This window comes from Mustela erminea, chromosome 3, assembly GCF_009829155.1.
Source record: "Mustela erminea isolate mMusErm1 chromosome 3, mMusErm1.Pri, whole genome shotgun sequence".
NCBI lineage: Eukaryota > Metazoa > Chordata > Mammalia > Carnivora > Mustelidae > Mustela > Mustela erminea.
Genome location: NC_045616.1, coordinates 15,187,524 through 15,210,575, shown reverse-complemented (window position 1 = coordinate 15,210,575; position 23,052 = coordinate 15,187,524). Strand labels below are relative to the sequence as shown.

At 48.4% G+C, this 23,052-nt stretch overlaps 2 protein-coding genes across 2 annotated transcripts; one reads left to right on the top strand and one right to left on the bottom strand.

Moving 5' to 3' along the window:
- The first annotated feature begins 1,525 nt into the window (after nt 1-1,525).
- LOC116587163 (olfactory receptor 1E1-like) lies at nt 1,526-22,689 on the top strand. The gene is made up of 2 exons (XM_032337900.1): nt 1,526-1,561; nt 21,749-22,689. The coding sequence occupies exon 2, from the start codon at nt 21,751-21,753 to the stop codon at nt 22,687-22,689; it is 939 nt and encodes a 312-aa protein (XP_032193791.1). The 5' UTR covers nt 1,526-1,561; nt 21,749-21,750.
- PROP1 (PROP paired-like homeobox 1) lies at nt 5,309-9,279 on the bottom strand. Its single transcript, XM_032335342.1, has 3 exons — nt 8,843-9,279; nt 7,447-7,679; nt 5,309-6,696 (listed from the first exon to the last, which is right to left on the bottom strand). Exons 1-3 carry the CDS (start codon nt 8,952-8,954, stop codon nt 6,358-6,360), a joined length of 684 nt encoding a protein of 227 aa, XP_032191233.1. The 5' UTR covers nt 8,955-9,279; the 3' UTR covers nt 5,309-6,357.
- Nucleotides 22,690-23,052: the final 363 nt, after the last annotated feature.

The window sequence follows — 23,052 nt, the reverse complement described above, 5'->3', positions numbered from 1 at the left end:
ACAGTCTGGAGCCCCACATGGGCCCTCAGCTCAATGGGCCTGGACTTAGAGCAGAAGGAACCTCTATAGCACCCCTCCTCCTCAGCACCTGGGGCCTGAGGTCACTAAGGCAGGTCTACCAAGGTTGGAGCAGAAGGGAAGCCTGCCCTGCCCAGTCTGGAGTGGGCAGGAGAGAGGGGCATCACCCCAGGGCTATCCCAGGAGTCCACAGCTGCTGGGAATCCTGGCACCCAGCTACTCCCTGTTGAGTTTCACCCTATCTCAAGGTCCAGGAAGCAGCCGCCCTAGAATTCTGGGTAGAACGATGAGGTAAGTCTACAACCTGTAAGCAGGACCTTACCAGAGGCCACTGGGGGACTAGACAGCAAGGAACAGCCAGATGGTGTTCCGTTCCCACCTCAGGAGATGTGGCCTGGTGGTGGGGACAAACACTGACTGCCAAGCAGTAACCAACCCTCACAGTCCCCAAGGAGGACAGCCTGTTAGCAGCAAGGAAAGGCGATCAATGCTGAGGCAGGTGTCCAGGTCCATTTCCTGTGCCCTGCCCCACCCTGGCACGTTATGTAGTAGGCACAAGTCAGGTGGCCTTCCGCCCCCCCCCACCCCCGGCCCCTCAACCAGATCCAGAAGTTAGAAGGGTTCCTGAGATCTGAGCACAGGAAGTAGATCCCCCACCCAAAGGCAGCTGCCTCTATGAATACAACCGTCTGTCGGGACCGGGGAGGGGGGGTGGCGATTCCCACAACTCAACAGACTTGGAGTAAGGAACGGCACCGCCTTCCTTCCCTGGCTACACCGGCCGCCCCAGACTCAATCTTCCCCTAAGGACTATTTTTCCCCTTTCAAAGCCTCACTGTCTACCTCCCAAGTCACCCTGCAGTCAAGGACGCACAGCCTCGCAGCAGCGGGGAGATGCGGGTGCAGACCGGGACTCGGGACTCGGTGAGTTAAAGGCTCTGCGGAGACCTGATGGCGGGGGTGGGGGTGGGGTGGTCCTGGGCCGCCACACGGAGGGCCGGGAGTGTTCTGTCGCGAGTTCACGGCTCACAGCACCTCCCCCCCCCCCCCCCGCCCCGTTCCCTTACCCGGGCTGCCTGTGACAGGCAGGGATGGGGGCACCGAGCTCAGCCAGGAAGCTGACCTGGGAAGCGGGGACCATTACACCTAAGGGTGGCAGCCTCGGGAGAAGAGCAAGAGAATCTCCCTCTGGAGCTGCCAGTGTCCCCGAAGACCCGTGTTCAGAGCGGCTGGCTCCCAAGAGGTTTGGCCAAGGGCTTCTGCGGGTGCCTGTCTTGAGCTGGCGCTGCCAGGACGCTCCCACTCCTTCCTCTCCTCCGCCCAGACACTGGGGTGGCAGCTCCTGTAGGTGAGCTGGAAGCAGGGACGAGGTCGCGGAGGTGGTGGGGGGTGGGGAGGAAGATCCCCCTTTGGTGTCTTCTATTTTTTTTCTCTCTGAGGCTGGGTTCACGTGGTCCTCCCCATCCTGGTATGTCCTGGCATCTGGCAGGATTTCTTGGATTCAAGAGGAGTCCCTGCATCTGACCCCCATCTTGACACTAAGGTAGGCGGTTCACAAATGTTTGCACAGAACTAGCTTTCTAGTTGCCTTACCTGAGAACTAGAAGCAGAAGTGTTTATAACGGTGCAGCGGGGGAGGTGGTGGTGGGAGGCACGGGCACTGAGCAGGTAGCTGGCTCTTCCCCATTGCTCTCAAGGTAGATGGCTTGGTCAGGGGTCAGTTCTGTCTTTTGGAGATGGGCAAGAGGACCTGACCTCTTTGACCTTGGGATCCCTGTCCCTGTGACGGAAGGGCCTATGTGATGGAGAGGCAGCTGTCTACACCCATGTGTCCCCCCTTCACCTCCCTCACCTGGCTCAGGATCTTGAGGGGTCTCTGTTCCCCTGACCCTGGAGTGCATGGGCCCATCTCACCCTAGAAGATGCCGAAATCTCCCAGAGGTGTTCTGGCTGCTAGTTAGGATACACTACACCAGCTCTCTGGGTCCCATTTGCTGGTAAGAGGACACCAGGGCTCAGATGGATCCAGGAGTCCTGCAAATAAATTGATAAGTGCATGGTCATGTGGCCATGTGGCTTCCTATACTTATCCAGACACTAGCCCCAAACACACACACACACACACTCCCTTTCTCTCTCTCTCACTCTCTCTGAGTCACCCTGTGGGGCTGACCTCTACTTTTATTCCACTTTGGGCTTCTTAGTTGGGTGCTAGTAGAGAAGTAAAGGATCCCATAGGCCTTTAGATGCCAACTGTTAAGGGGGCATAACTCAGAGACTGATGGGAGGGAAGAGAGGAGGCACCTCAGCGGAGCAGGAACTTGGAAAACTGAAGCTAACAGCCCAAATACAAACCAGGCAAATTCTCAGAACCCCTCTTGCTGTTGGAACTTCAGCCTCACCGTTTGCACCTATCTCAGAAAAGAGAGAATGGGGGTACTGGGAAACTGGGAAAATAATAAGAAGTCTGATAAGCACCTGGGGCGAGGCACCCAACCAGTACAGTCTTAGAGCCTGGCACCTGGGCCCCTAGTGTGGGCCCAGCACTGGGAGGGCCCTGTCTGGTTCCCCTCTACCTAGTGAGAAGTTCTCAGGGTCCCTGCCCATGCCCCATTTCCCAGTTAGGTCTCATACCCAGGTCCCCAGTACAGTGATTCCCTGTCTGAATGGCCCTGATCCCCTTTCTAGGGTCTGCAAGATATAGTCCCCAGTTCCATCTTCCTGAAGGCTGAGCCTTGGTCCCCAGGGAACCAAAGGGGGGCGCCCTTGTGTGGTTGAGTAGTGTAGACGGCACCTTGACGAGCAGTCTGAGTGCACCTGGAACTGGAGAGGTCTTTCTGGGCACAGCAAGTAGGGGCTGGTAGAGATGTCAGGCAAGCAGTGGACCGGGGTCTACACTTCTCTTGCCAATCTCGGGAGCCAGGCGTCCCGATTCTGAAGGAAGACTGAAAATGCGCATGGAAGTCAAGTCTTCTCAAGACTTGCTATCATGGGTGGCACGCTAGCCACGTTTCGGGGACAGTGAGCTCCAAACCGGAGAGCTGCATCTTGCAAGGCGGCCAGGTTCAGTGTGCACTGGCCAGACAGCCCGCAGGCCAGAGATGCGCCAAACTCCTGCGGAGAAGTGGACGCACCGCCTTCCAGCTCCCGGGTAAGGTGAGACCCGTGGAGCCAGAAGCAGCCCCCACCTGGAGTCTTGCGGGTTCCCGCTGGTCCCTCGATGAAATGCTCCTGGCAACGGAAGCTTCTCTCGGCAGCTAAATGTTTTACAACCTCTGCTTTCTCAGGCCTGGTTGGTAAATCAGGATCGCCGGTCGCTTTCGTTGCACAGAAAGGCACTTGCCGCCTGCAGAGGCTACCTTGGACCGCGCACGCGCACTGCCTGTGCCCTCCCTGCATGCTCCACCTGGAGGGTCTTCACTGGTATTTCATTTCCCAGCGCAAAGACGAATTCCTAACCTTTTCTCCCTCGAGTGGCTGCTTTCCCCTTTGGTTGACGGGGAGGTGGAAGGGGATGTTGCTGCTTGTAGGACTGGTTTTTTCTTTTTTAAAGTTTATTAATTTATTTTTTAGGTAGTCTCTACACCAAGCATGGGGGTCGAACTCATGACCCTGAGATCGAGCCGCATGCCCTACGGACTGAGCCAGCTGAGCTCCCCTTTTTCTTTCTTTCTTTTTTTATTCCCAACTGGGGTGCAGATTCCAACCCTCTGCCAGTTTTAAGAGTATCACTTCTCCCAAGGAGGAAGGACAGGGAAACGAGAAGAGTTGAGGCGCGCCCTGCCCTTCCATTGGGTTTTACAAGAAAACCTGCCAGGACTCCGTGATGCCATGTTAACCCTTAAGGCTCCAGTGTGCCGGGTCATTCTCCCGCACTGGAGGCACCAGGGCTCCCACGTGAGCCGAGAGAAGGGGCCCGTAGGGAGCAAACGCCCTCCAGAAACTGCTGGTCTGCGATTTTTACTTAATCTATATGCATCCTAATATGCATTTAAAATTTTTCCACCTTTCACGTTGTTTTGCACAGTTAAAACTTTATATAAACGATATGATATAGTGAAAGTACTTCTCTGGGAAAAAATGCTTTTTGCTCAAATAAGGCTTTCGGAGTCAATCCAGGTTAATACACATATAAATATACTGCCGTATATGTGTGTATATTTACACACACATATATGTATAATATTTTGAGTAGACTTGTTACAAAGAGTACTTTTGTAATTTATAAAACTCCTATTGAGATTTGTTTTAGATATATGTGTGTGTATACATAAAGAACTTTCCTGAATGATATAAGAAGAGTCTGGAAAAAAATGACAGGACACATTTGTGCTTGGATAACATGACTTAACATTTTAAAAGATATCAATAATCCTTAAATTTCACAGAATTATAACCCTAAGATGGCGGTGGTGCCAGAAGGGATGAGCTAACTGATGGGAAGAACCAGGCGTCTACAACTGTCTTGTGTGTAAAGGAGAAATTAGTGTGTGTGAAAAAGCAGGGCTTCACAAATCAGTGTCAGACGACCAGATACATTTGACTGGTAAGACTGGCTGGCTGGTCAGGAGGAAATTACATGAAAACTGTGCATGACTGCACATAAAGTTCAGATAATTCAAAGTGAAGTGTTTTGATCCGGATGGCAGAGGGAATGAGGCTGGAGCTGATAAAAACAAGGGGAGAGGTTCCTTGGCCAAACCACCCCATGCAGAGAATGACCCATGGGAATATTTCTTGGGTTCTACCAATTCTACATAACTGGTAGCACTCCAGGGACTGAAAACAGAAGTTACATATGATACGTACCGACAGCATTAGGGCTTAATTCTCTCAGGAAAACCTTGCTCAGAAAGGCTAGAAAACAAGTAACAAATAGCGAAGGACAGCCACCACACATCTAAAAAGCGACTTCTACCTCTACTGCACAAGGCGCCCTCGATCACTAAAGAAAGATGATTCTACCAATACACAAATCCAGAAATACCTCAAAGAAGCCAGACAGAAAACATACAAGTTGCCAGTAAAGGTGACACTGTTCCCCCTCTCACTAGCAGCGCTGTAAATGAAAACTGACAAATAAGCAGTAAGGAGACATCGCCCTCAGGGGACAAGAAGGTCAAAACGGTGCAGGTCAACAAGGACGTGCTGAAACCAACACTGGGGGAGTTTTGGAGCTGGCAGCACATTTCTGGAAGGCAGTCTGGCCCAAGCAGATAAATCCATGGGAGGGCAAAGGCACAGTACAGAGGTTTTAACTCCAGGCTTTTATATATATATATATTTTATATATATATATATATAATTTTATAAATAACATGAATATCCATTCCTAGGGGCTTGTTTCAGGACTTTTCTATGGGCCTGCCAATAAGGGAGGTAAGCAAGCACATAATGAGTAAAATACCTTATAAGCAATAGGATATATAAACGGGGCCACCAATGAAGCCGCGTCAGGTTTCTGTGAGGGGGGCTCAGACCAAGGGACTTCCCAGCGGGGTCTTTCCTGGGAATGACCTCCTGCGAGCCTTAAGGCTCCTGGCTGGCGTTTGGAAAAGTCAGCCCTGAATCTCATTGTTTCTTCTCTATCGGAAACCATATATGTTATGACTTGCAATCGATTTCAAAGTCAGGCTGAAGGTAATATTGAAGACTCAGATGTTTGGTTTTTTTTTTTTTTATTGTTTATGAGATATTGGAGAGCTTTTCTGTGATGATCAGATTTGCAGGGTCCTGTTGGTAAGGGGAAAGTCTGGAGCTAAGGGAGCCACTGAGGAGAACCAGTTAGAAGATACGGGGCCAGAAAAGGCAAAGTGTCTGCTGGAATGGAAAAGAGAAGAAAAAATTCAAGAAGTATTCCTAGAACATTAATGAACAAAAATGAATGACCGATTTGGGTGGCGGGTGGGTGACGGAGAAAGGATGAACAGGTAGACTTTGAATCGAAAGCCTTATTAAAAAGAGCTAGAAACTGCTGTATGAAGATCTTCAACTGTGATCTTAATCAACATAGCCCGGAAAGTTCTGTCATGTTCAATCACTTCCATTCACCAGTAGCAACAACTGCTTCCGTCAATACCTGCCCTTCCACTAGTCACCTCCCCGGAGGCTTTTTACTTCTATCTTGTAGTAGGTTCACCTACCGAAATTCCCTCAACTAATGACCTGTGGGCCTTCTTCAGCATGACCTCCCATTTCTAAATTCCCAGTCTCTGAGCTGCCTCTCACTAAATTTCTACTTGAACCTTGGAAGGAAGGGAAGCCACCCAACTTCCTGTGCATTTCACCAGGACCACAGGCTGGGGTGGGGGGGATTTCCATATCAGTACCTGTCTGACCTTAGTTCCAGGACTTTGGGGGCTCAAGGCTGAGGGGAAGCATGGTAGGGGGTGGGGGGCAGGGCAGATGGCCAGTGGGCGTTGGAGGCAAGGTGGGATACCAGTCTTCAGGCTGGTGGGGTCGAGCAAAGGAACTGCCCGTGGAGGGCTGAGAGGGAAGGGCGTGGTTGTAGGGGTGAGGGAAGCAGGTCATGGGTGGAGGCGGTGTTGGGTAGGAGTAGGGGCAAGCAGGGGACTCGGGCAAGAAACCAGAGAAGGTGGCAGGAGACAGATGGGCCAGTGGCTGGAGGAGTGACCGCTCTTGCTTCCTCTGCTTAGCTCTGCGGTTCTGGAACCAGACCTGAGGGAGGGGGAGAACAGCCGCATCAGAGCCTCTCTCAAGTAGGGACATTCTCCCCGTCAATGACAGAAGCTTCAGGTACTGAACATAAGCCTCTCCCACACCGCAGAGGAAGGAGAGCTCTTCCCAGAGGCACAGCTGAGCTGGGCCTTCTCACGAAACAAGACGCAGACCGTCACCCCCAATCTGCGTCGAGATTTGCTCTACTGCAAATCTGGGAGAGTCCAAAGTGTCTGCTTCCCATGAGAAAGAGATAAACCATGACACCAAATGACATTTTCCCCTCCATGGAGAATAGGAAACATCCCAGAGGGTTATTAGAGATTAAGACTTTGGATGAGTTTAACTGTTAGAGATGGGGGCTGGATTTCGGGTAGGGTTTGTACCTAAGATTAACTACCTCGATGGTTCGGATGGAAGGAGTAGCAGGCTGGCTGGGTTTCAAGGCCATGGTTAGGGACAAGGCTACATGGGCATGCAAACAGCTAAGACTGTATTTCTGCTGGAATTCACATCCAGCTAAGGCTGAGGGTAGGATGCTGAAATTCAAATTAGATCAGGTTAGAGCTTGGGTTCAATTCAAGGGACATTCCGGAAGTAGGTGAGGCGGTGTGGACTGTGGGTCAAGGCTGTGTTCTGGGGAATGCTCAGGGGGAAGTTCTAATGTCTAGGAGAATTGAGAGCCCAGCAGTTCCCGGGCACCAGATCTGCATCTCTTCCCAGAAGAGGAGGGGGATCCTGGGGCCTCACCTGGATTCTGGCCTCGCTGAGGCCTGTGTCCCGGGCCAGGCCCTCTCGGGCCCAAATGTCGGGGTACTGATTCCTCCCAAAGGCTGCCTCCAGCTGCTCCAGCTGTGCGGGACTGAAGGTGGTGCGGTGGCGGCGTCGGGAGTGTGTGCGACCCCTCTGTCCTCCATGGGGGGACAACCTTGGTCTCCGCACTCCTACACCAGAGAGGCTCCTGTAGGGCCGAGGGCCGGTGTCTGAGGAGGGAGGGGAGACAGAGGTTGTGCGGAGTGGACCCACCTGTTCCCCTCCCCAGTTTCTCCTCAGTGCCCCATTGCTGCTGGCACACTCTGCCCTGACCAGAAACCCTTCAGCTCTGAACGCAGCTCAGCCTCGTCCTGGCCTCACCTCAGGGTGCCCTGACCTGCGCCCTGCTCTCCGTACACACTGTACAGATAAACTTGCTTCCCAGGGCCCTGACCGCCTCCCCTCACTGTATGCCCATGCCCGTGGAACATTCTCGTGCAACAGGCACCCCTCCTGTGCCTTCCAACTCTCTGAGCACATGTACCACCCTCCAGGGTCTCAGCCCACGGGGCTCCTCTTTGCTTTGAGCCACTAACAGACTGTCCATGTTTCTAAGACACCGGGTCCCTGCTCCCCAGGCTCACACTGAGCACACACCCTCTTGAGACGTCTCCCATCCTCCCAAGCCCTCCACCTGGGCAGATGCAACATTCCTCCTTCTTGTGCTCAGGCCCACCCTCCCCTCACATGCATTTCATCTTCTCTCCTACCCTGGCCCTGGCCTGGGCCGCCGGGCGGCGGAACCTGAGCTCGTGGGAAAGGCTTGCCTCTCCTCCACACAGGCTCACTAAGCCCCCACACTAATTAGTCTGAGAGCCAGCCGGGGAAGGGAGAACACAGAGCGAAAGGAAACACCTGGAAGGGACACACTGTGAAAAGGAGATGTCTGGAGCTGAGGCACCCGTCCCCATGGGGACCAAGAGTGTGGCTCCCACCCAGGGCTCCTGGTCCACCTGGGGGACACACATGCATCGAGCTGCTGGTCACAGGGGATCCCGAGCCCGGGCCCCCCCAGTTGCCCATCTCAGAGGAGGCCGAGCAGCGGGTGACCCAGGGGCTCGGGAGTGAGGTCCCGGATGTCATCACCTCCAACCCCACCCCCAACTGCGGGTGCTGCTCTGCAGCCCATCCACACTGGGGTCTTGGGTCCCGTCTGCCAAGCCAACAACTTGTCCCTCCCCGCACTTTCTGAGATGCCCAAGGTTTTAGCATTCTCAGATTGTTTTTTTATCACCTTTCTCGTGGGGAGCCACTGCCCCCTAGGAGCCTAAGCGTGGAGCACCCCCACCCCCCACTTGCCGCCTCCTCAGGTCCAGCCCGGAGATTCACTCACCGGCCGTGGAGGTCAGAGTCCCAGCGGCGACGCCGTGGCTCTGGGGCCAGGGGCTGGTGCAAAGTCGCCCCTTCTTTTGCTTACCCTGCTCACTCCTCCCTTCCGCTTCCATGACTAATAACAGAGACCTAAGAGGTACAGTCCCCCGTGTCCCCGAGTCTCTGCTCCTGGTCAGTCTTTCTCTGGTGTGTCCCCTCTACACCTCCTTCACCCTCTGTATGTACCTCTGGCTCTCTGTGTAGATCTAGGTACAGAGGGATATCTTGGCCTTTCTCACTATCTCTCTTTTTTTCTAATCTTTTTTTCTAACTCCCCCTTCCTTCTCTTAAGTATCATTTCATTCTCTCTGCCTTGCCCGGACTCTGTCTCCGTTTGTGCCTCAACTTCCCGCTGCGGGTCCCCTGTCCCCGCGATGCGGTCCTCTCCCTTTGCTCTCAGCTGCCTACTTCCCCAGCTTGCAATCCCACACCGCCTCCTTCTCCCTGAGCCTTGGAGGAGTGACCTGCTCCTCGCCCCTGGGGGCCCGTCCAATCATTGCCTGGCCACCAGGGCCCCTTCGTCTGGGGAGGATCACAAGCCGGATGAGGGAAGGTGCTCAGTTGGAGGGTCCAGGGACTGGGGCCAAGAGCTCGTATTCCCAGAGGACCAAGTTCTTTTGTCCTATTAAATCCCCTCCTGGGAGTAGGCAGGGTAAGAAGCCAATGCATTCCTCCCAAGACCCTTCCTCAGAACCCCACCGCAGGGAGAGGGGGTGTAGATGTGGGCCAGGAGCCGGGCCTGCCTTGGTGACATCCAAGGATCTGTTTCCGGGAATCTAAAAAGCTAAAAGACACCAGTACATTCTGGCCCCTCCTAGATGTTCTGATTCTCAGAATATACTAGACATACCCCCCCACCCCCACTCCCCTGCCACAGCAGGACAACCTGAGCCACAAAATGGGTGTCCTGGAGACCATAGTTCTCAAGTACGGTCTGCTTTCTTCCCCCACATCGCCTCCTCCTTGTTCACTCAGAACCCCTGGGACTCCATGACCTTCTGAGTTCACTGAAATAGAAAACCTTGACCCTGAGGAGCATTGGAATGCCAGGGGCTTCCTGACCCCTTGGACTCATGGACTCTGCAGGAGACTGAGAGTCCCATGACATCCTGACACTCTGATTCTTCAAGGAAACCCTGAAACACCCAGATCCCTGGGCAGTCAGGACACCCTGACAACCACAGTAGTCAGCTTCTTGAGATGACTTAGACTCAGGAAGTCAGGGAGCCATTCTGACACCTGCAGGCCATCCTGACCCTTTCAAGACAACCTGATACCTCAGGATTCTAGGATATTCTAGGACACCCTGAAATCCAGAATGTTCTGCCTCAACTCAAAGATCCCCCTGACCCTGCCATGAGATCCTAACCCCTCAGGACACACTGACCCAATAGAGACACCCTGCGCCTCTTGGAAGGGACAATCTGGATCCCCAGGTCATGCTAATCTTTCACACACATCCTTTAAAAGCACCCTGACAATTTAAGACACCCCCCAAATCCTCTAGGAGCTTTATGTTTCCAACATGGCCCACAATCAGCAGCATCAGCAGCACCAGCAGCTTGTTAGAAATGCAGAATCTCAGGCCCCCCCCTTAGTCTTATAGAAACAGAATTGGTATTGTAACAAGACCCTCTAGGAGAAATGGATGTACATTTCTCTTCATCAGCTCAGGCTTCCATAACAAAATATCCAAGGATGGGTGGCTTACACAGTAGACATTTATTTCTCACAGTTCTGGAAGCTGGTAAGTCCAGGGGCCAGGGGCCAGCTGATTCGGTTCCTGGGGAAGACCCTATCCCCGCATTGTAGACAGCTGCCTTTTGGGTCTTCATGAGACCCATGGGCTCGTTTCTTAAAATATCTCTGTGCCTCAGCTTTATCATCTGGGGATAAGAGAGAGAGAGAAAGAAGCACCTCTGGCCTCTCTTTTTCTTCACGTCCAGATGCTAACCCCAAGACTGGAGTCCTCGCCTCAGGATCTCATCTCCCTCCGATTGCCTCCCCAAGGCCCCACCTCCAAATGCTGTCACACCCACTTAGGGCTTCAACATAGGAGTAGAGGCAGGGGCGACACGAACATTCAGTCCATAACCACATTCAAGAAGAGAAGAATCGATCCAAGATACCCACCTTTCTCCTACCCCAGCATACAGTGTGATTTCCTGGAGCAACCCAAGCCCCAGGACATCCTGATGCCCCAACACCCAGTAACTTGGACCTATAAGCAAACACTGAATTCCAAAACAGCCTGCAACCTCAAGGTACCCTAAGCCTACAGGGAAACTGTCCAGCCATCCAGGACAGACTGATTGATATTACAAAGAAACTCTGACCCACGACCCCTGCTCCCCAAGGACGTTGAGACCCTGACAGTTTGACTTGCCTTTCCAGAATACCCATAATCCGTCAGGGGACTGGGAGCCTTAGGGGCATCTGGTCTTCCAGGGGGCATCCTGACTCCAATTGCCACTCTCGACCATCACGGAGGCCTGACGCCCAGAAGCCTCTCATCCTACAAGAGGGAGAATGGTGTGGAGGGGAGGGGTGTAAGTTCTAAAGCCAAACAGCCCTGGGTTCAAATACCAGCTATACCACTTGCTATGCTATGTGATCCTGGGCTTATTTCTTTTCTTTCTTTCTTTAAGATTTTTAAAATTTATTTGACAGATCACAAGTAGGCAGAGAGGCAGGTGGGGTGGGGGGCAGGTGGGGGAGCAGGTTTCCTGCCAAGTAGAGAGCCCGATGTGGGGCTTGATCGCAGGATCCTGAGATCACGACCCAAGCCGAAGGCAGAGGCTCAATTCTCTGAGCCACCCAGGCGACCCTTGGGCTCGTTTCTTAATATATCTCTGTGCCTCAGCTTTATCATCTGGGGATAATAATATAGTTGATTCTCTTTTATTTTTTATTCATCTGAAAGAGAGGGAGAGAGAGAAAGTAGAAGCAGTGGGGAAGGTCAGAGGGAGAGGGAGAAGTAGACTTCTGGCTTAGCAGCGAGCCTGACACGGGGCTTGATCCCAGGACCCCGAGATCACGACCTGAGCCAAAAGCAGATGGTTAACTGACTGAGCCACCCAGGTGCCCTGATTCTCTTTGAGGTAGCTATGTTCCATAAAGTCACTACAAACACCGAGTCAGTGAATATTGAACCACTGCTCCAAAAAAAGAGGTTCCACAATATTTTCTTTTTTAAAAATTCTTTTATTTGTGAGGGAGAGAGCACGCAGGAGAGAGAGGGAAAGAGAGAAACTCAAGCACACTGCCTTTTGAGCACAGAGCCCAACAAGGGAGCTCGATTCTAGGACCCTGAGGTCAGACCTAAGCCAAAACCAAGAGTCTGATGCTTAACTGACTGCACCACCCAGGCATCCCTGGCCACAACATTATCACCAATCAATATGTGACCTTGTTGTATGTGTTTCTGTTTAAAGATATCTTATTTTAGTACATATTGCTAAGTTACCAACATTGACCTCGGGGCCAACAGCACTGTGATTCACTCCTGAACCTGGGTTACTGAGCATATATATTTTCTCCCTAAAGCACATCGCGGCCTTCCTGCACTTAGAATTTGAAGCACTATGCTTAGAAGCCACGTTGAGCAGCAAAATTACCCCCCAAAACACAAAAATGCAAGAAGTGGTGGCACTTAGGAGACTGCAAAAAGACACCTATTTACAGCATGGAAGTTAAAACAAGAAGGCAGAACAGCTAGAACAGTGGCTTTGTTTGACCTCGGCTGGGAGCGTGGCGACTCGAAGTTTTCACCCCCTGCGCACGCGCACGGCTGCAAATGCCTGCCCAGCTGCCAAAGAGCATTACACCGAGTACTGACCTTCTCTGGGTTTCAAATACATTTTAGTGAGTAGGCGACTGCCCAAACACAGAACCCACAGAAAGTGAGGATCACCTGTACCTACCTGATGAAGATGGGAGGAATGAGAGTCAATGAGAGAGAAGCATTTAGGATGTACTTTGAATGTAGGAAACACAGGCAAACGTGCTACTTTATTTCATTTATTAGCATTCTTTTAACTACCACAATCCCTGGGAGACTCTAGCCCTCAGAGTCATTCTGACCTTATCTGATTCCTGAATCCCGAGGGTACACAGTTGAATTCAGTCCCTAGGACACAGGAATCCTCCAAGAAGTGTTGACTTGCACACCTCGGAGTGGGCACAATAACCTGAATTCACAATGTTCCTCTACAACCTTCTAGGGCACCCAGAGCTTAGAGCACCAACATGTCCAGACTAAAGGCACTATGAGATTTGGGAAACTCTGACCCTAAAGGAATTCCCTGACCTGAAAAGATCCAGACACTCAAGGGCGTCCTGCCTCCTAGTCCATTCAGAACCCCGGGTTGGCTCTAATTTTGCAAAGGGCATGCTGACATTGAAAAACCATGTACTCTCCAATGCCCCCAATGCAGGAGATGAGAGAGAAAGAGGGAGAGAGAGGTAGGGACAGAGGAAGAAAGAAAAAAGTCTTAAATCAGTGACCTAACCTTTATCTTAACAAACTAGACAAATGACTTTCTAGTTGCAAATGAAACCGAAAGTAAGAAGAAAAAAGAACATACAGAGATCAGATTGTTGACAAAGATTTTTTCATGGACAAAGTATGAGTCGGGCTCCTGAACCTTCTCTTAGGCCCATTTGTGTATTTCCTTGTAAATCCCAGTTTTAGCAAGAACACTTCAAAGTCAGTTTAACCAGAATCTCCCCCGCTAGGTATCTGGTCACCCTCCATCCCTGGTGGGTTCCACATCTTCCAGCATCCCTCAAGTGAGGTCTGCCCATCCTGGTCTGTCTTCAGCAAAGAATCCTCTTTGGTTGGTCTTAACTAGAAGCCCCCACTATACCTGGTGTCCCTCTTAGCAACTTTCCATCACCTTGCTCCTTGACTAAAAATTCCAACTTGCTCAGGCTATATTCTGAATTAAACCTGGTTCTTATACTTAGGACTCCTTTCCCTATTGCAATAAACCTGAATAAAATCTGTTTTTGCCACTTTAACTACTGTCCAATTCGTATTTTCTTTGACAGTTTCAATCAATGAAATAGAAAACAGGTGATAGTGAAAATTAATAAAACTGAAGGCTGGTTCACTAAGAAAATGAAAAACACTAGAATCTCTCGCAAAGCCGATCAGGACAAAGATAAGACAGAAAAGACTAACACAAAGAATGACAGAAGTACATCAGTACAGATTCTAGAGACATTAAAAGGATGGTAAGAGAATATTATGGACAACTTTATTCCGGTAAAGTTGATAAATCAGATGAAATGGACAATCTTACAAAAGATAATCTATCAAACCTAACTCAACAATAAAAAGCAAAGTAGTCCTATATCTAATTAATAACTGAATTATAGTTTTAAAAAACTTCCCACAAAGAAGATTTCAGGCCCAGATGGCTACACTGATGAAATCTATCAAACTTTTAAGAAATATGTAATAAAACTAGGCACAAGTTCTTTCAGAAAATTGAAAAGGTTTGAGTACCTTCCCAATTCATTTTATCAAACATTATAATAACAAATATTCTTTTTCTTTAAAAGATTTTATTTATTTATTTGACAGACAGATCACAAGTAGGCAGAGAGGCAGGCTGGGGCGGGGGCGGGGGTGGAGAAGGCTCCCTGCTGAGCAGAGAGCCCAATGTGGGGCTCAATCTGAGGACCCTGGGATCAGGACCCGAGCCAAAGGCAGAGGCTTAACCCACTGAGCCACCCTGATGCCCTGACAGACCAATATTCTTTATGAATATAGATTCACTGGGGATCCTGGATAAAACTTTAGAAAATCAGTATCTCATCATAGTTAAATGGGATAATACATATGACCAAACAGGCTTCACCCCAGGAATGCAGAGTGGGATTAATGTTAGAAACGCAAGCCATTGTAATTCATTGTATTAACAAACTAAAAAAAGGAAAACCATCCCAATAGACACAGCTAATGCAACAGACAAAATGCAGCATACATGCAAAATAGGAACAGATTTCTTTAACTTGATTAAAGTCGCACATGAAAAAACTATAGCCATCATCCCTTTCATGATGTTGAAAGGGAGACTACTTTCCCCTTAAAATTAGGAACAAGGGGGCTCCTGGGTGGCTCAGTAGGTCAACTGTTAACCATCACACTCCTAATTTAGGGTCAGGTCTTGATTTCAGGGTCCTGGGAGCCAGCCCCTCATGGGGCTCTGTGCTCAGCAAGGAGTCTACTACCCCTCTGTGTCTCTCTCTGCCCTTCCCCCACTCATGTTCTCTCTCGCAAATAAATTTTTTAAAAATTAGTTACAAGGCAGGGTTGTATGTTCTTACCACTTCTACTCAATATTGTACTAGAGGCTCCAGCCAGTATAATGAAACAATAAGAAGAAATAAAAATGTGGTGTAAGTGGATATATATATATATTTAATCTTCATCCCTAGTTCCTGACACAAGAGCTTCTGAAACCCTTGGGATCTCCCGAGTGAGGGGGAGAGAGGACCATATTTTGTTATGCATAATAAGCCCCTTAAACCATACCTAAATGTATGCTAATGAAATGACTCTCAGTGGGCCCCTAGATAGCTTCGGGATGAGGGTTGGTGACCAGAGGAATCAACGAGGTGACCAGTCAGTTGTAACTTTTAACCCCAGTCCCCCACCTCCAGGGAGGGATGAGTCACTGGAGATTGAGTTAATCACCAAGAGCCCATGATTTAACCAACATGCCTACACAGCGTTCTCTGCTTGAATTCCTAAACTACAGGATTCAGAGTTTCTGAGAGGAGCTGTGTGTTGGGAGGCTGGCACCTCTAGATTCCATGGGGTCAGAAGCTCCTATACTCAGGGCCATCCCTGGCTTTGCCCTACGGTGCCTCTCTATTTGGCTATTTATTTGTATCTTTTATAATATCCTTTATAGTAAACCAGTGAGAGTAAGTAAAGTGTGTCCTTGAGTTCTGTGAGCCATCACAGCAAATTAACCAACCTGAGGAAGGGGTCATTGAAATCTCAATTTGTAGCCAAATTAGAGAGAGTGCGGGTAGCCTAGGGACCCACTACTTGTAACTGGCATCTGAGGTTGGGGCAGTCTTGTAGGACCATACCCTTAACCTCTGGGGTCTATGCTAGGTCAGGATAGTGTTAGAACTGAACTGAATTATGGGACACCCAAGTGGTGTCCCAAGAGAGAACTGGTTGTCAGTTGGCAGAGGGGGGGGAGAGAAAAAACAAAAAACCAGACAGGACCCATTTGTTGGTATCAAAAGTGCTGTGAGCAGAAAATAATTTTATTGAAGAGCAACTGGATTAGAAAGAAAGAAGAAAAATGCATATGTGTGTGGACGAAACACTCACACAGAGAATTTATGGTGGAATTATAAACAATCTACCAGAACTAATTAGTGATGTTAGTGAAGTTTTAGGATCTAAGGGCAAGTTTTTTAAAAAGTCATACAACCAACAATGAGAAATTCAAATTAAAACCTTAGTACTAGTTACATAAATGCCGATTATGTAACTACATAAATGCTAATTTAGCATAAAATATGAAATATTTAGTGTTTAAAGCTGTCCAAAAATGTGAGCAATCTGTCCACTGAAGACTAAAAATAGCATTCATGAGAGAAATGAAAGAAAACCTTTTAAAATGAAGAAATGCGCTATGCTTTTAGGTCAGGAAACTAAATGCTATTAAGCTATCCATTTTCTTTTTCTTCTTTTTTTTTGTAGAGAGAGCACCCAGGAGGGTAGGGGGTAAGGGAGAGGGAGAGAGCGAATCCTAAGCAGGTTCCTTACTCCTAGCTCAGCGGCCGATCCCGGGCTCGACCTCACAACCCTGAGATAATGACCTGAGCCAAAATCAAGAGTCTAAGCCTCCACCAAAAGAGCCAACCAGGCACCCCAGGCTGGCAATTTTTGATTGATGAAATTTCATGCAATCTCAATCAAAAGTTCATCAGGTTTTTCCATAGAAACTGGCAAATTGAACAATTTGTATAATAATGCAGGGAACCTATCTGGTTGTGGGAAGCTACCAGCTGCAAAGGGAGGCCAAGAACTGTAGGATAGTGGAACCATTCTGTAAGTTGATTGTGGTGATGGTTACACGACTGCACATGACTAACCAGACTCATCAAAGTGTACCCTTCAATGGGGCCTGACTCAAAGCCTGGAAGAGTTAATTTTGGAATAGGGGAAAAATAAAGGCATGAAAATGAAACCAATGAAAAAAATACGCAATGATTAATTTCAGGAACATCCAAAACTTGTACAAGGAAAAAAAGTTAAGGTAAGTACACCCACCGGGTGTAACAGAGTCAGAATGTTGATAATAAAATACTGACCTGCCTCAAAGTGTGATGTGCCTACATTAGGGGGATTTAAGGAAGAAGAAATGGGACAGTCATCTGTCAGATGGCAAGAAGGTAGGCAAGAGTGCAAATCAAAGGTCAAAAACAGTACTATATACCTGAAACTAATGTAACATCGTGCGTAAACTGTACTTCAATAAACAAAATAGCATTAGGGGTGCCTGGGTGGCTCAGCGGGTTAAGGCTCTGCCTTTGGCTCAGGTCATGGTCTCAGGGTCCTGGGATGGAGCCCCGTATCGGGTTCTCTGCTCAGCGGGGACGCTGTTTCCCCCACCCCCTCGGCCTGCCTCTCTGCCTACTTGTGATCTCTTGTTTGTCAAATAAATAAATAAATAAGATTATTTAAAAAAGAGGATGTATTCTATAAAATCAGTGTTTGGGGCCCCTATCAATAGTTTTTGTGATAGCCTAAAAAGGACCAAATCACAAATATGTGATTGTTTCCTGGGCTGGAAAAAGAATGTGTCATCTCCATTTACAGGGTGGAACTAGATGTCTTTGAAATCAGATTTCCTCATGGTTTAAATAAAATCTCTGCCATATTTTTTTATTAACTACTTTATCACATTCTGGGAAATGTATGTTAAAGTCTATCAAGATATTAATTTAATCAATCTTAAAAATTTTCATGAGCCTTTGCCTTATGTAAACTGTTGTTACACTGTTTCATTTGGTGATTCATAAGAGTTTTCCCCTTATTATCATAAGATATTACTTTTTGGGGCACCTGGGTAGCTCAGTCAGTTAAGCGCTCGACTCTTGATTTCAGCTCAGGTAGAGATCTCAGGGTTATGAAATCGAGCCCCAAGTTGGGCTCTGCACTTAGTGTGGGGTCTATTCCATTCCCTCTGTTCCTCCGTCTCTCTCCTCTCTCTTGCACATAAATAAATAGACAAATAAATAATATCTTTTAAAAAAAGATGTTAGTCTTTTATGACTTATGCTCCTGGTTGACTTAATTACTACCCTATCCATAATTAATAATGTCACCCCGATTCTCTCAATTTTTACCTAAACATCTCTGCCCAACTTCACATTTGTGTCCTTTTTTTCTATTTTTTAAAAGGTGAGTTTTGAAATATACATCTTTTGAAAGTTTTGCTTTGTGTATGACATACAAATGCAAACTTAGAAATACACACCCAAGTTCCGAGAGCCATTAGATACCATTTAGATGACGACATCCACACCCGTCCCCAGAACCCCTACCCAGTCTACAGGCCAGTATCTCTAGGCGATGCCTCCAGTTTCCTGCGCTGGGGACATAGTCACTATTAGATTAAAACACAGATTTGAGGCTCTGTTCTAAATAATTACTTTCTCAGTACAAATTAACAAATCAAACTGTATGTTTGAGAGAGGAAAAAGTTCAGAGTCCTGAAAACTTTAGGATTCCAAGCGAGTCAGGGCAGGAGCAAAGTGTATCCAGAACAGAGCTGCTATAGTGTAGGTGGGCCAATTTCACTGACTTCACGATTTTTCTTCAGGTCCGCTTTGGGCAGAGCAAGGGATGAGGTAGATTCTGTGACATAAGACATACTTGAGGTAACTGGGAGTGACAAGTCTGAGCACCAAACTGAGTTCCTCTCACACAGAGACAGTGGTGTCCAGAGAGAAGAGGAACAAAGAGCCGTTGGTATGTGTGTCTCTAGCGGAGCTATGGGGAATCTACCCTAGGGACCCCCAACCTTAGCAACTATTGCTACCTAGAGCCCCAAGAAAGTCCCAGTCTCCAGGGAACAAAGATCTACTTCTTTGCTCCCAATCCTCCAAGCCAGACCTGGGAGAGCCCCATTGTCTAACTCCAGATTTTCTCCTTCAGTGAGAAAAGGTTCTTCAGTCCTCAGAGCTGAGACCCTGCAATCATCCAGGGTCAATCAAGGAGCCAGTGGTGACAGGGGTCCCATAACCACATTTCCACATCTCACAGCAGAGAAGACCCCGGTAAGAAGGGCGGGGTACCTCCAACAACAGACAGATTCACATGGATGGAAACACACAGACACACAACACACACAGTTGTACTTCTGCAAAAACAGACTGATGACATCCCTCTGCACCTAAGCAAGTGGGAAGGGGACACATGTCTTGGTTTGACCTGTACAACCCTTTCTCTTTTCAGGATGTGCTGCCCAGGGAAGGACAGAACAAGCTTGTTTCCAGGGTGGAACTGGAAAGCAGCAGTGGGAGATGAAGGAGAGAGCTAAGGTCCGTGGTGCCAGCATCAGTGACTGCGGGCTCCTAAAAATCCTGCCCCAAAGTCATTCTGCCTCCCCCAACCCCCAGAGACTCTTCTGGAAGGCATTCCAGACCCTTCCATGCTGCCCCTACTCTGCTCCTTCCCAGCAGTTGCTTCCCTAGGTTTGCTCATCCCGTAGTATCTAGGTGTCCCAGAGGGAGGCTACTTGGGTGCCACACGGAGCCCCACAGAGGGGACTCAGCTGGGGCTGGGGACAGGGCTCAAAGCAGCTTCAGTTCTGAGGTCCAGGAACACAAACCCTCAAAGCTGCACCTGTGTCAGATGCACCTGTGTCAGAGATGGCCACACACCAACACGACTCCAGAGAGATCAGGGCAGGAGACCAGTCATAGGTATAGTCCTTCCCCGGGTGCCGGCAGGAACGCTCTCTTCCTCAGAGGACGCTGCATGGGAGACTGAGTGAAAGTTCAGGGGTGGGCGGTGAAGGGCCATTCAGAGGAAGAGGAATTCAGGGGGTGACTACCATGATGTGGCTGGTTTCCTGGGGAGTCTGGATTTTAGGGGTGCAAACTATGAAATTATAACTTTTTTTTCCTCCCGTAACTGACACTCCCAATGCTGGCATAAAAACTCCATACCAGGAAGCACGGAATACTTTGGGCTTGTTTTACTCAGTCTTTGGCCTTTGGTAGCCAACCAGAGGCGATCAGACCACTCTCACTTGATACCCTATTGCCCCTCTTTTATCTTTTCCTCTGTTTCCATTATGGGAAACCACCTGTCTTTACATCCAGAACATTTGCTGGTGCTGGGCAGCTACTGTCTTGTTTTCTTGATCTGTATCTCTCTTACCCCTCAGCGTCTACAGTCCACGGTAACCACGCTCCTTGCGGAACACCTTCTAGCTTCTGTCTAGTACGGTTTTACGTACCTATGATCTGAGAAATAGTCCAGGTAATAAACAACATCCAATCTGAGCGCTTTCCCCTTGATTTTACTGATTGAAATCTCACAGCGATAGGCACCTCACTGTCTCCATTTTATGTGTATCCTACAGCCAACTTCCTAGGAATATTCCCTTCAAGGTCTTCTGGCCCAGCCACGGAGTCACATCACAAACCAGTTCCCTGCCTCTCTTTCTCCCCTTTCTCCACTCAGGCCTGAGTAATGAACGCGTCCCCTCGCCTTTACTATTCCCAAACCATATATTTTTCCAGGAACATGTCTTTCACTGTGCTTTACTTGACTCCCACCACCACCACCCCCCATCCTATAATGATTTCTTAGTCCTGGGATTATTTGCTGGAGGTAACACATGAATTTGGTCTTTACCCATCAATAAATCCCTTCTGTCCAAAAGCAAAAAGGACTATATTATTGAATACATATATGCTATATGTGACTGTATCGTTTTCAAAAATATACCTGTCTTTGTTCTTCTATCAGAAATCAGAGGAATGTTTCACACCACACCCTGAACAGCACGCTTAGGATAGCCTTCCCAACAGCTGTGATCTATGGTTTGGTCAACCTCATAGCAGCCAAAATGTTAGGGACAAACTGCCAACCCGGTCTTTCCAAACCTGCAAATTCTCCATTATCTACATAATCTGGGAAAATACAAATGTTACAGATAACGACCGTAGGTTTGTAATACAGCACTTAGTACAGAGCCTGCCACATGGTTAAGTTGTCCTAATAAATGGTTAGCTAATCAAAAAATACCACACAGGGGGTGCCTGGGTGGCTCCGTGGGTTAAAGCCTCTGCCTTTGGCTTGGGTCATGATCTCAGGATCCTGGGATGGAACCCCACATCGGGCTCTCTGCTCAGCGGGGAGCCTGCTTCTCCCTCTCTCTCTGCCTGCCCCTCTGCCTACTTGTGATCTCTGTCAAAGGAATAAATAAAATCTTAAAAAAAAAACACAGAAAAAAAGCACTTCACCCTATTTGGATATCTACTAACTTTTACTGTCTCGTCAGTGTGGAAATATCACTTAACTATCCTGACCCTGGTTGCTTTATCTGTTGAATGAAATTAAGTATCTCAATTATTAGACTGGGTTAAATACTACACATGAAAGTATCAATACAGGATACTCAGTAAAGAAAGTGGAATAAATTGAACTACAGCCATTGGTAATTAAACACTCTTGAAATGAAGGAGGATTTTTCTGTAAAATGATTATTCATCTTTAGTTAATTTTGAACTAAGTAAATAAACTATTCCAAAATCCATTGGCTTAAATGTTAACATGTGATCTGACCCTGTGATTACATTTTCTCCCCTGCAGACATGGATGGAGACAACCAGACTATTGTCACAGAGTTCCTTCTCCTGGGACTCTCTGGGCGGTCAGAGCAGGAGGACGTTCTCTTTGGGCTGTTCTTGGGGATGTACTTGGTCACCATCATTGGGAACTTGCTCATTGTTTTGGCCATCACCGGGGACAGTCACCTCCACACCCCCATGTACTTCTTCTTGGCTAACCTCTCCTGTGTTGACATCTGCTTTTCGTCAGTCACAATCCCCAAGATGCTGGTGAATCACATCCTGGGAAGCAAGTCTATCTCTTACGTGGAATGCATGACCCAGATCTACTTCTTCATCACTTTCATCAACATGGATGGGTTCCTCCTGAGCGTGATGGCCTATGACCGGTATGTAGCCATCTGCTGCCCACTCCACTATACCATGATCATGAAGCTCAGGCTCTGCATCCTTCTAGTGGCGGCATCTTGGGTCATTACAAACCTGCATGCTCTGCTGCACACTATTCTCATGGTCCAACTCATATTCTGTTTCGACAATACTGTGCATCACTTTTTCTGTGACCCCTATGCAATTCTAAAGCTGTCTTGTTCTGACACCTCTATCAATGACCTGGTGGTGTTCACTGTGGGGGGAATGATATTTCTGATGCCGTTTACCTGTATCATCCTTTCATATGCTTATATCCTCTCCAATGTGCTGAAGTTGCCATCTGCCCATGGAATAAGGAAAGCCCTGTCCACGTGTGGATCCCACCTCACTGTGGTCTCCCTCTTCTATGGGACAATCCTGGGGGTATATATGCGCCCTTCATCCTCCTACTCCATCCAAGACACGGTGGCCACTGTCATCTTCACAGTGGTGACTCCTCTGGTCAATCCCTTCATCTACAGTCTGAGGAATCATGACATGAAGAGAGCCTTAAGGAAACTAATCTCATATTCTAGAACTAGAAAATTTTAGAGCTTAGAAGATTTTTGGATATCATGTTTTTCATTTTATAATCAGAGGACCTGAGGTCTAAATTCACCTAGGACTATTTCTCTAATTAATGATATATGGTCATGCCCATCCTTTTAGTATGAGGCCGGTGGTTGCTCTGAAGTCATAAAAGCATTAGTTTGGGGTGCCTGGGTGGCTCAGTCGTTGAGCGTCTGCCTTCAGCTCAGGTCATGATCCCAGGGTCCTGGGATCAAGCCCTGTACTGGGCTTCCTGCTCAGTGGGAAGCCTACTTCTCCCTCTCCCGCTGCCCCCTGCTTATGTTCCCACTCCTGCTACATCTCTGTCAAATAAATAAATAAAATCTTTAAAATAAAATAAAATAA

What these genes read in the sequence shown, in the direction of transcription:
- LOC116587163 (XM_032337900.1), top strand. Translation starts at nt 21,751, where the DNA reads ATGGATGGAGACAACCAGACTATTGTCACAGAGTTCCTTCTCCTGGGA.
- PROP1 (XM_032335342.1), bottom strand. Translation starts at nt 8,954, where the DNA reads ATGGAAGCGGAAGGGAGGAGTGAGCAGGGTAAGCAAAAGAAGGGGCGA. An exon ending in GACTCTGACCTCCACGGCCG is followed by an intron (nt 7,680 to 8,842) that starts GTGAGTGAATCT and finishes CTCCCTCCTCAG; the next exon opens with ACACCGGCCCTCGGCCCTAC. An exon ending in TCAGCGAGGCCAGAATCCAG is followed by an intron (nt 6,697 to 7,446) that starts GTGAGGCCCCAG and finishes CCCCTCCCTCAG; the next exon opens with GTCTGGTTCCAGAACCGCAG.